The sequence below is a fragment of the Melanaphis sacchari genome, unplaced genomic scaffold, assembly GCF_002803265.2.
Source record: "Melanaphis sacchari strain LSU unplaced genomic scaffold, SCAv2.0 Contig12_pilon_pilon, whole genome shotgun sequence".
Taxonomy (NCBI): domain Eukaryota; kingdom Metazoa; phylum Arthropoda; class Insecta; order Hemiptera; family Aphididae; genus Melanaphis; species Melanaphis sacchari.
In genome coordinates this window covers 1,646,297-1,663,808 of record NW_020270527.1, presented here as the reverse complement: position 1 = coordinate 1,663,808, position 17,512 = coordinate 1,646,297, and the positions used below count along the sequence as shown (strand labels likewise).

General features: G+C 25.0%; 3 protein-coding genes across 3 annotated transcripts; all 3 read left to right on the top strand.

Annotated features, from left to right (window-relative positions):
- The first annotated feature begins 192 nt into the window (after window positions 1–192).
- Window positions 193–1,739, top strand: LOC112591217 (protein kish-A). The gene is made up of 3 exons (XM_025334966.1): window positions 193–233; window positions 324–433; window positions 1,597–1,739. The coding sequence occupies exons 1-3, from the start codon at window positions 231–233 to the stop codon at window positions 1,700–1,702; spliced, it is 219 nt and encodes a 72-aa protein (XP_025190751.1). The 5' UTR covers window positions 193–230; the 3' UTR covers window positions 1,703–1,739.
- Window positions 1,740–5,017: 3,278 nt separating this feature from the next.
- On the top strand, window positions 5,018–10,074 carry LOC112591112 (uncharacterized protein MAL13P1.304). The gene is made up of 7 exons (XM_025334784.1): window positions 5,018–5,514; window positions 5,605–5,757; window positions 7,035–7,181; window positions 7,257–8,484; window positions 9,335–9,572; window positions 9,639–9,866; window positions 9,928–10,074. The coding sequence occupies exons 1-7, from the start codon at window positions 5,405–5,407 to the stop codon at window positions 9,981–9,983; spliced, it is 2,160 nt and encodes a 719-aa protein (XP_025190569.1). The 5' UTR covers window positions 5,018–5,404; the 3' UTR covers window positions 9,984–10,074.
- A 6,444-nt stretch (window positions 10,075–16,518) lies between these two features.
- Window positions 16,519–17,028, top strand: LOC112591242. The gene has a single exon (XM_025334999.1). The coding sequence runs from the start codon at window positions 16,519–16,521 to the stop codon at window positions 17,026–17,028; it is 510 nt and encodes a 169-aa protein (XP_025190784.1).
- Window positions 17,029–17,512: the final 484 nt, after the last annotated feature.

Genomic DNA, 17,512 nt, shown 5'->3' with positions numbered 1-17,512 from the left:
TTTGTGATAATACTATCTAAAATTGTGATAATGTATAATTTTCTTATCAATGTTCCATATCATAAATCCGTACTATTTGTTGTTGATGAGTGTCTACTGTTTAGTGATGACTCGATCGTTTGGTTTTAAAAATTCAATATTCAATTTATTGGTATTTAATAAAATTTATTTTCCAAAATTTTTGGCTTAAATTTTTAGATTAATTAATTAATTAATTCCAAGCTGAAACCATGGTAAAATATATTTACAATATATTATTTAATTAACTTATATTGTGTATTAATTTTGATTTGGTTAACCATCAATCAATGTTTTGATTTTAGTTGGCGATATTCAATTTACAAAGTCTATTGACAATTTTATTATTGTCTATTTGTACATGCACATATTTAAGACAGTTGTTACCAAGTATTATAGATAGGAATAAAGTTGGGTAAGATAAATAAATATTATTAATTTAATACATTTTGTTTTAATCGTTTTTTCATTATTGTAATGTACTGAATGGTCTTATAAATTAAAACCAAGATTGCAGAATTCACTTTTTCTTAATATTTAGGTAGTCACGTTAATAATAAATAATAATTGTTTTATTGACTCATAATGTTGATCAGTAAAATGTTGTTCTATTGTTAAACTGTCACCGTTTGTTTTAATTTTAATATAATTTACTCGCATTTAATAAGTGATAACTTATACTAGGAAGGTATGTACAGAATAATATAGCTATGTAAATTGTAATGAGTTTAGCCTGCCACTGTTAGGTATGATATTTACTTAATCATTCTATTTAGATTAGTGTGACCAGATTAAGTTTTATAAAATCAGGGCAAAAGATTCTTGTTTGACCTAATTATAATTCATAGATGTGGAGTCGGCCAGTCTACAAGGGCTGATTAAATTAGATTGGGGTTGTTTCAATACATTGTAAAATTACCAATTTTATATCATGTTCATGTTCACTTAAATCAATAAAATGTTTAAAGTTTAATACACTTCACCATTGTTGCATTTTTATATAATATTAACATTAGTCAATTAAAGGAACAATAATGAATTTATATGGAGCCACATTAGTGTATAATATTTTAACAATTCAGTTGTAGACATATATATATAACTAAATGATAATATGTTTATGTAAAAAAATAGAGTAGTAAAAATGTTTGGTGCATCTAATTTGAAATTGTATGCACACCTATGGTTCTAATGATTATTTTATTTTACTATTATTGTATATATTATGTGTGTGTGTTTATCTAACTATTGATTAACAAATTATTAATTTTAATTAATCTACCAAAAAAATATATATATAAAAATATATTTTACTCAAGTATATAGTTTATTACTATTTATTAGGTTAATAGTAAAATTTGATAACAACACCAAGTCTCAAAATAGGTCATTGAAACATGAATTCTTTAAATAAAAACACTAAAAAATCCAAAAATAGCCATTTAAAATGTAGATTTTAATAAAACACTATTTACACAATTAAGTTTAAGATTTAAATGTAACAGATATACACACATATTTTTATGTATACATAAATTAATTTTTAATAATATTGATATTAACGTTGTTATTTTTTAGACCATTAGGAACGTTTTGGAAGTTAGCAAGAATTGGAGAACGAAAAAGTCCATATGTATCATTTTGTTGTATTGCAATGGCTTTCAGTATTTTATTTTGGACATAATAATACGATTTTTAATTAAAATATGTACAAATAATAAGTGTATTATTTTAAAATATTTTTATATTTCTGTAAAAATGTTTTTTAATTTAAATCTTAAATCTACATTGTTCTTAATGAATTATTTATTATTTATAAAAATATTAAATACATTTTATAGATATTTTTAATGATAATTTCAGTTAAATCATTTATAACAATAAAATAATACATTTTATGTAATTCTATTCTTTAATGAAAACAAAAATGTCTAAATTTTCTTAGGTACAATAAAAAGAAAAATTTAATTCAATGTATTGAGTAAATATTGATTTTATTTAATTTATGATTTTGTTTTACAATATTTTCTTATGTTTAATTAGTAATAGTATTAAGAATAAATCAAACTGCTTGGATTTTAAACAATCTTATACTCATAAGTCATAACCCACTTAAATGATTTCGCTGGTATAAAAAATATTTTTCATCAACTGTTTTATTAGGTATGGTAATCATAGTTTTTCATTAATTGATATTATTTAGTATTTTGTGTACCTAACAACAATTTTCAATTGAACCAGCCGGTTATGTGTTCTGCCCTATTAATTATATGCATGTGTTTGCATAGTGTTAAATTTAAGTAATTTAAGATTAATTATGTAAATATTTATTAATTTGAAACTGTTTATTTTTATTTTTATTTTCCTATACTTAGTATGTATTAAAATTACTTGTTTATTCAATCAGTTGCTATTAATTTCTTGTTAATATTGAAATAATGTTTATTCACCTTTATCAACTTTAAAGATTTTTTTTATGAAAAAGTACCTATTTAAAATTATTTAATTCTTAATGTATCTTTATGTCAGTTAAATGTTAACAATTTAAAGTAAACATAGATAAAAATTTATCAAGTAGCAAATATTATTATGGTAGATTAAAAAGTTAATGTAAATCCTCAGAGACTAAGTAAAATATTTGAAACTTCATAAAAAGTAAATTTTACAGTTTCTATTATTTCTTCAATTGAAAATTTAATATTTAACATAGCTAATTACTATTTGCAATGATGAAAAATAACATTGTGGTTAAATGAATAAAATTGTTACAAATACATATATATATTCTCTTGACTTTTGTATTTTATATTCTCAGCAATGTCCAGTTCTTAATGTAGATAAACATTTTATCTACATTGTAAATCAACCTTTGGACTTCTAAGTAAGCAAAATAAATTATAGTACTAGCTAAGTTACCATCTAAAGTCACAACCTAGAAATGAGAAGGTGGTGTTTTATTAATCCATTTTCTTAAAATATGTTTGCTATTGATTATGAAATCTGTGTATTACCTATACTATATATTATTATATCAACAGGTAAAAGACCAAATACATATTATGTATGATTATTGTAATATGTTGTGTGATTTTTTTAATGTACCTAGTCTAATAAGTTACCAAACAAAAAAAAATTGGTAGAATAGATTAAGTACATGGGTTAATAAATTATTATTTTGTACTGATTTTTTTATCAAATATCTAATTTTATTAAAATTAAAGGAAATATTTGTTTTATTCAGTATAAAATGTTATAAAACATATTATATTATAGATCTATAAAGTATAATCTATATTTATAAATTAAAGGTCTATGATTACCTACCATAAGTGTGCACACAGAAGATGCAGCATGCCTACTACCTAGGCAAATCCTGTGATATTGCATGGGTTAAAGTATCTGATGTCCCAATCAAATTATTGCTCATTTATAATTTTTAGATTATATTTTTATAATAAATTTGAAAATTAAGATAATTTACTGTGTGCACTCTATTGTTGAAAATCTGTATATAGTTTAACGTGTAGTGATTTGTATTATATAAGTATTAAAGATTTTAATGAGTTAATTGTAATTTTGTAGGTACTGAGAAACTAATTGTTCAATATTTAACTTGTGTACTTGTGATAATCTATTATTAATAAGTAATAACATGATTCATTTATTTTTCCTTCTTGATTATATTTTAAGTGTAATATTGACCCGCTACGACAACTCTTTTGGAAATGATATATTATGGTAGTGTTCAATTTGTATTTTTCTACTATATTATGTATATTAAAGCACAATAAGTTAAAAAAGTCTAATAATTTTAATATAGAGGGTTGATAATAATATATGGGCACTACCTACTTTTAGAATTTGTGTATACCTATAATGATTACCTAAATAACTAAATTTTAATTATTCAAATTCTGAATATACTGCTATTTCTGATATAATGTTACATAATCAAACATTATAGTGTTAATACATTAATTTTGTGTGAGGAAATGTGAAATTCTTCTCAGGTCCGAACTGGGAGGATACCGGCCTACTATTCTCAGTTAGCAGACGGCCCATAGGCCTATAGATACAATATAAAAAGACCTTTTTTTTTTGCTCATTAATTGTTTAAAAAAAACTCAAGTATTTTATTATAAAATTAAAGCATATGCACCCCACCGTGCTGTAGAACAGTAGCACAGTGGCCCAGTCTGGGCTTGATTCTTCTACTTACCAAATAATTTACCAATAATAAATCTATACCTATGTGTAATGTAGCAAAAATTAGTCTTTGATATCTTAAAAAATTGTGAAATTAGTTTTAAATGTATATATTTTAATTGAGTACTGACGTATAGATAGAACATTCATATTGTAATGAGCAAAATTATAATAACTATTATAACTTTTTTAAACTTTGTGACTTAGTGTTAAACTATTATGATATAAATAATTTAATAACAAATTAGTAATTGAAAAAAAACAAACGTAGACAAAAATATAACAAAAGTACCATGAAGAAAATAAAAATATATGTGAGATTAAATGAATAAGATCTTTAAACCAAGGACAAAACGATATCTTCATCTACACAGTATACTATAAAAATGAAAAATGTCAGGTCGACTGCTCTTCCTTTCCTCTTACTACTACAGATTACGTCTTTGCATAACCCCTTATGCGTGCATTTGGATTCCTTGACGTAATAAAACAACATAGTGGGGGTATTATTACAGTAACCTAGTTACTATGGTCCAAGTTTATTTTTAACTATGTTATTACATATTACATATGCTATAAAAAATAAATACTAAACTATTGAGTTTATTATATAAAAATTAAATAGTTATGTATAATACGTACTCAAAGATACATTGATACCTATTAAATAATACTGTGTATATTTTTGTTCGCATATAGATCAACTTTTTAAATTGTTCAATGCTAATTGCAATTACCTATTTAATTATTTTAATAAAATTTAAAACATATTCTATAGGCGTTGTCTGTTGTTGGTTGGACAGGTCGCGTGAAAGGTCGCTCGTTTACCATATGTTTGATAACTACCTTATCAAGGTTTTGAAAGTTGAGGTTTTTGTTTGGATAATGAAATAAACAACGATAATATTTCTATTTTCTGCACAATTGAATGTTTGATCGCGAAATTACTCTTTCATAGTCTATATCTATGTATAATATAAATTACCCGGATTACGTTTTACGCCGCTCAACTTAAGCATTTATTTATCATTTTTACAGTAAACTAAAAACCAAATTGTAAATATTCAGAAATCCATCTTTGGTGTATTTAACATTTATATTTATTTTTTTGTTAATTTTTTTTTTTACAAATGTACAAAATACGATTTCGAGTTTTGGCGTCAATGTGCTTATTGCATTTATGGAGTCGTTAGATATATTAAATCTGCGAGTTGACGAATGTTCGTTTTTGGAGACAGCCTTGGTCGATGTTAAACGTTACATCAACACCTTCGTTTTAAAAAACAAAATGTTGGTAACTGCATAAATCTGTTTGCCTTGGAAACTTGATTGTAAATTCCAATAATAACTTTATTTTTTGGTTGTTTGTTTGTGTTTTAGAAACGTGGTACTTATTTTCCCTCCAGTGAGCGCACGTAATCGGTTTTTAGTGCATAATCTAGTGCAGACATTTTTTAACGAATTGAATACCATATCAATTGGTAGTAGCTACGGAAGACGCATTGTTGTTTATCATTCTTCACTTAAACCTATGTAAGTTAAAAATTTTAATTTAAAACACTATTAGTACTTAATCTTTTTAAAATACTTAATAAAATATTTGTCATTTGTTCATTCATGTGTTAAGTACATAATATATTGTCAGTTTTCAAAAAATAAAATTTTTTATTTCTAATTTAGTAGATTTTAAAAACGTTGTGTTTAGACATTCAACCATGGATTAATTAAGAAACAGCTGTCTAGTGCCAACAACTTGGAGTTAATTTAAAATAATTCTTTTCAATTTAAAGCATAGGGAGTTAGTTAATAATATTTTTCCTTATTTATGATCTTGAATTTTATTGTTACTTATCTTTGAACTCTTTTTTCAATCATTTATGACTTGGCTTGTGAAGTTAATCAACTCTGATTTGGTAGATTTTAAAATACAATTTTAGAAATGGTTTTTATCAAAATGAGCTATTTCCAATCTAGAGCCTTCAATAGTCACTTTAACATTTTTGGATATTAGATATTATGCTTCAAAGTACTAGATAATGATTCTTATTTATTAAATATAATTAAATAATTAATACACATTCTTAAAATATAGATTTTAGCTCTTTACTGTTAGTACACTTCTTAAAAATTCTATGCTGAAAGTAATTTAATTTTATAAAATAGTATATTAAAGAGTTAAGAATATATTTTTATTTTGCGGTCATTTTTGTCAAGTTACATCAATCAGACCATCAGATTATGAAAAATCACAAAAAATAGTGTTTTTTTTACTATCCAATTAATGTTGTGGATTAAAATAAGATGTAAATTTTTGACAACTTTTAGCAAATTTAATATTTAGAAAGTATTAAAATTTTAAGAATACATACTGAAAAAAGCATAATTTAGGATAGGTTAAAATTAGGTCTATTAGATAAATGTATATAGTACAAAGTAATATATCAAATAAATAAAGGCGCTTTTTATTTATGTAATTGCTTGGTGTCCAGATACTGCATTTAAAAAAAATGAATTTAAATATTTATAATTATAAACATAATGAGGTTTGTTTATGATTATTTTTGGAAAATTTTCTATTTAATTGTATAAGTTATTTACTATTTAATATTTACTGTTAATGTGATTAGGTATAAAATAATTAGTTTAATACCTAATTGTTTATGAATCATAATATTTAAATTTAAGATATAAAGAGTAGAGAAGTTATATTAGTAATTAATAGATTGTAAATGTCTGTTAAAATATATGATAATATTAATAGTTTATGTCTAACAAATATTTAAAAATGTAGTAAAAAATTTGATTAATAGGTATTGTGAAGTAGACCTGGAAGATGCTGAAAGGCACAATGAAAATAATTCTAGTATACATCGAGCATATAGAACCCCTAATGAAAGGAAGGCCCAAGAAAGATTATTTCAGTCACTTAAGCCTAAAAAGATTGATCCAAGTACAAGGTAATGTCAAGTTCATTAATTATTTTAGTTGTAATATCTAATTTATATTATAAGTAATTGTATACATTATTGCAGATCCAATCAACGCAAACAAAGTAAAAGGCCAGATATTCCTATTTATATACCTAAAGCACTTAGGGGATTAGCTAATAATACTGGTTCCAAAACTAGCAACACAAATAGTAATTTAAATTCAACTGCATCAAATAAACTTGATACTAATTCAAGAATTCAAGATAGTTCAAGTAATAAATTATATTCTAAAGATATGAAAGGTTCAATATCATTATCTAATCATAATCAACACAATCATATTTTATTAGAATCTTTAGATTCATTTAAATTTGTAGACTTATCAAATGAAATGTTAATTAATGATGTTAATAATGAATTTAAAACTTCATGTTATGATGCTTCATCTCAGTTCTCTGATTCTTTAGCTACTAGTATTCTTCCAAATTCAGTGGATATTAATAAAAGTAATTCAAATTTATCTGTAACAAACAAAAAAATTAAAATTAAAAATCCCAATTTAGACCATAATGAATTAGAGTCTAATATTGTAGAAACTATTTTTGACAACCGTGATAGAGATTCAACAAAATGTGACTTTGTCAATTGTAAAAGCATTCAGAATGATAAACCAGTTAATTTACCTGACTCTCAAATATTAGAAGATGTCTATGATAAAATTACAGCTGACAATGTGTTAGTATCTCAAAAAACTACACCAGTTAATTTACCTGATTGTCAATTATCAGATATTAATGATAAAATTACAGCTGACAATGTTCTAGTACCTCAAAAAACTACACCAGTTAATTTACCTGATTGTCAATTATCAGATATTAACGATAAAATTACAGTTGACAATGTATTGTTTCAAAAAACTATAAAATCAATAGACATGAAAGTTGATGATAATAATATCTCGGATATGTCCAATAGTAATAACCAATTACATGAAACACAAAAAGAGAATGAAGTAGTTTTTTCTGGTGTATCTGGATTAGAATTAGAACAAGAACATGATACAAACTGTCCTCATTATTGCTTGAATGATAGTTTTAATAGTGATCCATTAACAGATGTAGATACAAATTATTCTAAAAATGTAAATAAAGAATTGACTGTCCAGCAAAGTTCAATGTTAATTAATAATTCTGAAATAAATATTGAAATTAATGAAAAGAAAAAAAAAAAGAAAAAAGAAAATAAAAAGATTTTAGATGTAGATGAATGTAGTTGGGAAGATATGTATGATAAAGATGATGAATATATACATCCTTTGCTTATGAAAGAAGTAAGTTATTTCATTATTTAATGGTACAATGTCAGTTATATAGCTTAAATATATTTTTAATTTCACAATTTTTATGTTCAGTATCAAATTATGTAACTAATAACTTATCATAAATAGTGTACCATATGTGTAGTGGGCGATTAATTTATTGTAAGACACTCGGTATTTAAAAAACTATTAACATTTTAGAAAATTATTTTTATATAATTTCATGTCTTTAAAATGCAATATATAATATAATATGTATATTTATAAAATAATTACCAATTATTTTTCTAATAATTTGACAGTGTCAGTCATACAATATAGATGGATTACTGTTTTAGATAACCTTAAATTTGATATTGGTATTTTATGTTTTGAACAAGCAAATTAAGTTTTGTTGTCTTATTGTTTGATATTAATCTAAACCTACACACTGATAACCTACTAAAAAAAATGTTCTTTATAAACTTCTTATTATTTAATAAATTATGAACTTAATAATTGACAATTAAAAATACAACTTTTTATGTGTCTAAGAACTCATTTATTTCCTTATTAGAAATTTTTGTTATTATGACACTATTAAAGTTGAAAAAAACAATACATTGATAAATGTTTCAAATAGCACAATAGTCCCAGTTTAATGTTTCTTCTATAGTAGGATCTATCTAACCTTTTTTTTTTTTTAATAGAACCTTTAAAATGTATTTATTTGAATTTGAAATTGTATAAAACTTATAAATTAATACTAATTTCTGTCAGTTTTAAAAAAAAATTCTTATATATTATGTAATTAGATATTAATAATAATAATAATAGTATTTTCATTTTTATGCTTAAAAACTTAAATATTTTCTTATTTTAGTTGGTTTCCACAATTGGTAAAGTTCAAGTGCAATGTGCAAAAGAAGATTATCGTAATTATCAAACAATTGAAGAACGTTCAGGTGATGGGGAGTGTGTTATTGAGGTGTATGGTTTTTCTTCTGAATTGAAAACTATTGATCTAATGAATCAATTCGCTGTATTTCGTAAAAAACATTTTGAAATTATTTGGGTGGATGATACTCATGCATTAGCAGTATTTGAAAGTCCACATTTAGGTAAGTATCAAATAACTTATTTTAATGCTGATATTTTGGTATTTATAATTTATAATATTTAAATAGCTGATCAAGCATTGAACACACCATTAGTACTAGTGAAAACAAGACCTCTTAAGAATGCTACCAAAGAGTCAAAGCTTAGAGCTGCTACAATTGTTCCTCTTCCAGCAACTAGGCCTAAAACTTGTACTGCAATGGCTAGACGACTAGTGAGTAGTGCTTTAGGATTAAAGATGAATGTATCAGCGGATCGTATAAATGCTGAGCGTACATTGTTGGCAAATGCTAAAGGTAAATTTAATTCATTAATTTTTTTTACCAATAAATTTTGAATTGTTTATTCTTTTTTAAGAGAAAAAGATTCGGGATGCTCAACAAAAACATAATGTTTGGAACAATGAATCATGATTATCATTACCACAGTATACAAAATACAGTCAATTATTTTTTGAAGTCATTACAATTTTTTAAGCATTAAACTGTGGTTTGGGAAATTTTAAAAGTAGTGCAGAGTGAAATATTTTATATGTATATGTGTTAAACAGTTATTTATTGACAGAATTAGCAAAAAAAATATTTATTTTTTCCATAATAATTTAATTAATATGTTATTTTTAATAATAAATTTATTTATTTATATATTATATATCGCTTTGGTTCAGTACCTAAGTAATGTGATTATCATCTAATTGGTAGCCATTGTTGAGTAGAAAACTACGATAAATGCCAATTGGATGATAAGTTTACGAGGATTACATTTATAATTTAAAAGTAATTTTTTTTGATAAATAAACATTAATTTTGTTAGTTAAAAGCAGAAAAAACTAGTAATAACCATCAAAAAATCAAAAAATCATTGAAATAAACAAATAAAGCACTTTTACATTTGCAGTAGTTGTAGATATTATGGTATATATTTTTATAGTATTTCTGTATTTTATGTTAAGTTAAAAAATTAGCAAATGACTCAAAATTTAGTTATGAAATAAATTTAAAATTATTATCATATGAATAATAGATACATATTAGAATATATAAACAGTTTTAAAAATTGATAAGTCATGGTTTTTTTTCCTATACAGCTAGTAGAAAGTAAAGCAAATAACTATAATTAACCAAGTGTACCTTTAATATTACATGGGCTTAAATTATCAGAATAAAATTTAGTGATAATTTAATTCTGTTAACTATACTGATAACTTAACAGAGATTTAGTAAATTTCTTTGTATTAGGTATAATGTTTCTTGTGATTACTATCATTGTAGTTTTCTGAAATACCTATGTTATAAGTTATTAGTTATTACCTATAAAACATTTTATCTGAATTATTTGAGTGATGTATTTACAGACTTATAGTATGCATAAAATTTAATTACTTATATTCAAATTTTATTTATCTATATACTTAAAATTTTGTTATGATTGTACATTAAAATTGTCACAGAAAAAATTGGCTCACTGGAAATTGTTTGGTATATTTCTTTTGTATGTAAAAATCTTTAATGAAGTTTGATCATACCAATTCAAGGGTGGATCCAGGGAGGGCACTGGAGGCAAGTGCCACCCTCATAGGAAAAAAATAATATTAAACATTTTTGTATAAGTGTGGGGCTATATCTATTTATATTATATAATTTTTCCTTTAAAGTGCCCCGACTGTAAATACATGCTGGATCCACCCTTGCGCCAATTGTAGGTAGATACTTATTAAATTTGTACACAGACTAATATAAGTACCTGGTACCTAATATACAATTATGAATTAATTTGAAGAAGAAATCTATAAAACCGTGAAAAATATTTAATTTATCAAATTATTAAAATGTGGTACCAATAACATTTCTGCACTTATTACTATAAAAATTGTGATTGAGGTCACTATCACACTTTATTATCATTTATCACTATTCAAATTCTAAAGGTATTTTGAGATAAACAAATTAAATTTAACATTTATAGATCGTGCTCAAGATTCAAGATGGTATTATGTAAATTGTGTGACTTGTAACTTCAAGTCTAATATTTTGGCGTATGTTTTGTAGACGAATATCTACAAATCCCCACGAACAGAAAAGACATGGACCTCAAATTTAATTGTGAATCATGAAAAAATACGAATTGTGTGTTGAGTTTTGTTCGTAGATATCAAGAAATGATGAATTTTTACGATCACAAATTACGAACCTCAAATCATGAATATCTACTTTGGCTTTTGCAGTCGCATCGTTGTTAAAGGGATTTTTGGACTGCTTTCTTTACTTTATTTATCTAAACCAAACTATTCGATTTGCACTCGAGTTCAATACAATTAATGTTAAAATTTCTAACTCTGGCTAAAAACAGGTAATGTTCGAATTATTTCATTTAATCCCCATCGTTTTATAAAATTTAAATATTTATTTTAATTGAAAATTGTATGTGTGTATATCGATCGATTCAATTTAGTATTTTAGTATTATTTACGATGAGGTTATAACATGACGTAATTAATTTGTTAGTAAACATAAATGCATATTTTTGTATTTATTTTGAAAAAAGAAGAACTCATTTTTATCTAATTATTTATTAATTTTTGAAAAATAAACATAATATTTTTTTAATGTTGATTGGTTCTCTAATATTTCCCTGCGAGTCTGCGACGTGTGATATTCTGATAGAGACATCTACTGAACTATTATTATTACTAGGGCCCAGAACTTGATGACCAAAATATCTAAAAAATATACTCAAAAAAAGTATTAAAATGACTTATACACATCAAAAAATGACCCTAAAAATACCAAAACATATCATAGCATTTTCAAAAATGACGTTTTTTTAATAATAAATCATCAAAAAATCATGGTTTTTAAATTAATATTTTTTAATCATTCATTTACTATTTTATTCATCTGAATTTAAATAATGCTAATATTTTTATACATTAAATATGTTTTTTTTTTTTTACACAGGGCCTAAATTAAATTTAAAACGGAGATAAGAAATAATGTTAATAATACAAAATAATTACAAAAAAAAAAAAATCGGTTTTTTAGAAAAATAATTGAAGGTTTTGGGCTGTACAATACGTGTTTTCAAATATTTAGTTTTGTCAAAATAATATAAAAAACAAAAATGTAAAAATGCAAATATATCTACAAAATTGAAAAAATGCAAAATAATGACAAATTAAAATGGTTCCATCGAATCTTATATAATATATAAGCTACATTTCTGTTAAGATAAGCCTTGTATAAACACATTAGAAAAACAGATGCAAATGCGAAATGCATCAAGTTCCTGGTTCTAATTATTACACTGTTTTTAACTTGAGTATTTATATCTACTTATTTTGTCCCCTGAAGTTACAATATCACTTTGCTTCTTCTCTTACTCCGTCAGTCTCAATCTTTATATGAATATTAATTTTTTTCTTGTTCTTATTGTAAAAATTATTCTTTAAAAATTGTATACATATAAAAAAAAAAATTAGTTCAAAAAAACATTAAACATAACAGCTGGAAAAAAACTGACTGGGTTTAAGTTTATTGATTTTATTCATCTCTTATTTTCCTTAAAATATTTCTGAATCCTCAATTTCTGCACCCTCATAAAAAACAGTTCAATTTGTAATCGGTGTCTTTTGAAACATCGCGAGTATACACTAAATTCCACCATTTATATCCATATAATTAACACTTGGTATATAGTTTGTGTCAGTATACATACTTTAGGGTACAACTTTGCTTACCACACAAGCACCACCCTCGGTATAAATAATGCTAACTAAAACCAACCGATGAGGTTGACCGTAAACTTGCTCAATATCTCAAGTATAATACTGCTGACTGCAGTATACTAATGAAAGAATGATTGTGGTTTTACGTTTATAAAATAAATAATTTATTAAATTGGATTGAAGATAATTAAAAAATGTTAAGTTGTATTATTATTTAATGAATTCCCAGAGACGAACAGACGTGTTATTGGTATAGCAGATGTATAATAATATGTAACATAAATTCGTTAAGGAAAGCGGTGTCTGGTCCCCGGGTGTGCTGACGTGCTGTAATGAGGTATTTTTGACTATTTCAATAAACGATGTTGCATGGAGGAAAGCCTTGTAAAAATAGTTCACCCCCATGTACCCATGTCTATGTATTTATAGTGGTTCCTAATGTGAAAAAAGTATAGGTACACACAGCTTTACTATGGATTATTTCTGTATAGAATATCTAATAATAAGACTAAGTATGTGACGGAGTTTTAGATTTGTGAAACCGTCGCTATACAGTCAAGGTTGAAATTAGGAATTATAAAAGAGATGGACTATACATAAAATATGCATTTATATAATCCGCAAAGGGTTAGATTTGCAGGAAGGAGAGTATGGGGCAATATAAAAGTATTTTTTTCTTCGTTTAAAACCAAACCGGAATATTAAAATTAAAATTTAATACCTTTTATATTATTGAATATTTCTATTTTTTACTGCATAGTTATACGTCTGATTGAGATGCATAGTATAGTTTAATAAAAATATTTTTTATAATAGCAAAAACCTAATCATTAACGATACGTCGACTAATGAACAACCATATATTTTCTCTCAACGGTGAGGCAACAGCGATTATATTTTTATTTTTGTCACCTTTTGACTAGTGAATTGTAATGTATTTTCATTTTATTTCAAAACTGACCATTTAAGAATAATTATAAATTATAATTTACAATATTATTTTATAATTCATATGCCACTGAACGCGTCGTATCAAGCTTGAAGCATTTAAATTATTAGCCTATCAGCAGTGTTCAGTTTATAAATACTATACAGTTGAAAATATCTAAAAATTATTAAGTCTAATAAAACTATTTATTTTTAATAAAATTATTTCATTTCGTTGAACGACACAAATACATATTCCTATTACAGCTTAAAAAATATTGCCATCTAATTAAATTAAACTTTTTTTTACACGGGAAATTAAAACTTGTTAAGCATTAAAATGTACCTTAAACGTACAATGACGTTGTAGTATAGTATTATGCTGTGATATTAGATTTAAATATTTAAATTTAATTTGATATTTCTTATTTGACTAATTTCTGTTGGTTAATAGACGAAAAATTATCATAGACTTCTACCTATAAGAGAAGTAAGTAAGCTACGCTTTAATCAAAACGTGTTTGAGTTTACGTATTATAAAACCGTAAATTAAACAAAGTTATTGAAGATGAGCTTACGGTCCATATTATGAAGTGTTCATAATTATCATATAGCCTGTGATAAGCTTGAGAAATGGCTTTTATAAGCATATTCCTCGACCCCGCGCATTCGGCATATCATCGATCACCATACGTCACTAAGTTACGTACGGGAATTATAAGTCATTTCGACAGTCGACACCTATATTTGTGTATAATTGTTTACAGTAAGGATAGCATTAATAACGAATTATGTATTGGTTATCAATTAATTAATAAAGTAACTTTAAATAAAATCACGTTTTTTCATTGACGTATTTATATAGGTACTACTTCTAAATTCGTCATTTCAAAATTAAATATACGAGTACATCGAAAAATTCCTGTTAATAATTCTCAAAATGTTATTGAATTTAAAAAAAAATGGTAAATCACTTTGCAAACTATTGCCAGAATTAAATAAACTGGTAAGAACTATATTAATTATTCCAATATCTTCTAATACAGCTGAAAGGGTCTATTTCCGCACTTCGATGATTTAAAACATTTTTAAGATTAATAATGGGTCAATCACGTTTACATGACATTTCTATGTTCCATATTCATAAAGATAAAGAAGTACCTACAATCTATATCTACATCAAGAGTTACTTACAAGTTAGATAGAATACATTTTCTTTAAATTAATGTAATGTTATTAAAAAAAAAAAAAATTAATATTTTAAATTTGTTTTGTGTTATATTGTTAGGTAATATTATTTTATTATATTTCAAATATTTTAACTAGTTTAAAGTAAGACTTTAAGTGACGAAAAATTAGAGGGGGATCGTTATCAATGAAAAATTTTGAGCGTTCTTCTGTCATATAATTGTCTATTGCAAAAAAAAAAAAAAAAATAAATAAAAGGTGATAATTAAACATTTTGTCATAAGTAGTCCTTTTCCTGTCTCTCCCTACTCTTTAACCACATGTTTAAATTATTTTAAAGGGCAAAAGTTAAGGCTAAAAAGTAGTAAGTTCAGCCCTTAATGATATTTTAAAAACTGGTGCCAATGTGTACCTTAGTTATTTTACTTAGGTAATTAATAATATTTTGCAAATAATTAATATTGATATGTTAATTAATACATAGGTTTATTGAGAGCCGATAAGGTATATGCTAAAAATTGAGAACTCTGTCGTATTTTGGTAAGTTTGAACTGTACTTTTCCATCGATAAATCGTGAAAAATAATTTCAATAATTAATTATTAAAATGTGGCGATCGCCTCTCCGCAGCCCCCTCAACTAGAGTTCACTTCGTGATTGAATTAGCCGACTACGAGTTTGACCGTAAACTTATCAAATACTTTCATCATGTGCAAATACTGCTGTGGTTTGATATATTATTATAACTATTATAATATTAAGTTTTAAAGAAAATATTATTAATTAATACTTTGTTTCGACCATGATCAGTGAGTACGTGGCATATAGAGGGCGGTTTACCCTCATTTTTGAAATAGTGCAGTCATTCAAAATAAACATAAAGCAACATACAATCTCAATCAGAGCCGTTCCGGGGGAGGGGCTAAGGGGCATGTGCCCCGGGCGCATGGTTTAAAGGGGCGCTAAACAATTTTTTTTAATTATATTTTAAGCGATACATAAATAAAATATATGAGAAAAATTATTGTTTTACAATTATTTTGGACCATTAAAAATTTTTTCTGAACACATTGCCGACTAGAATCGAGTAATAACATTTATACTATTATTATGACTCAAATGAAATGGAGATTTGAAAAATTATCAAATATTGCTGATGATTTTCAATTCCTTTCTGGTTATTTACTATCTTTAACACAAGTTGAAACATTGAAAAAATATGCAGCTGATTTAGTAATCAAATACAACGAAGATATTGACCAGGAAATAATAAACGAAATCGAATTTTTTAAATATCAAGCAAAAGCAATTCTACCAGACTTAAACGCAACAGCTTTAAATATTTTAAATGCAATTAAAAAATATGAACTTGATTCAACTTGTCCAAATTTAATAACTGCATGTAGATTGTTTCTTACCATGCCTGTTACCGTCGCTTCCGGAGAACGCTCTTTTAGTAAATTGAAATTAATTAAGACATATTTACGTTCAACCATGTCTCAAGAGAGATTAACCAATTCAGCAATATTGTCAATTGAGAATAAAATAACAAAAAATATTGATTTTGAAGACGTAATTGAAGATTTTGCTTCAAAAAAGTCTAGGAAAATTATGTTTTAAATTATGAACTAATTTGATACGTATCATATACCTTTGTAAATATAATATGTATAATATATTATAATTTGTGATTTGTATTAATTTTTAATTATTTTATACCTAATTATTTTGTTTAATAATTACTATTGCAATCAACTTCAGTTTTTTATCAAAGTAATGTTCAAAATACGTTGTAAAAAAAAAAAAAAATTCAATAAAATAGGAATTAAATAGGAATAAAATGCATAATGATAACTAAAATAGGAGGCAAATATTTTTAATTTTGCCCTGGGCGCCAAATCTTAACGGCACCGCTCTGATCTCAATAATTTGAAAATATGGTTTTTAGATAGGTTTATTTAAAAACATAAAAATCAGGATTTGAATGAATGAAAAAAAGGAAAACACGGTGGTGAGAATGCTTGACACTGGAGCATCACTCTGTATATATTGTAATATTTTGTCTCGTTATTAAAAAATAAATTACTGTTGAGGGGAAGAACTA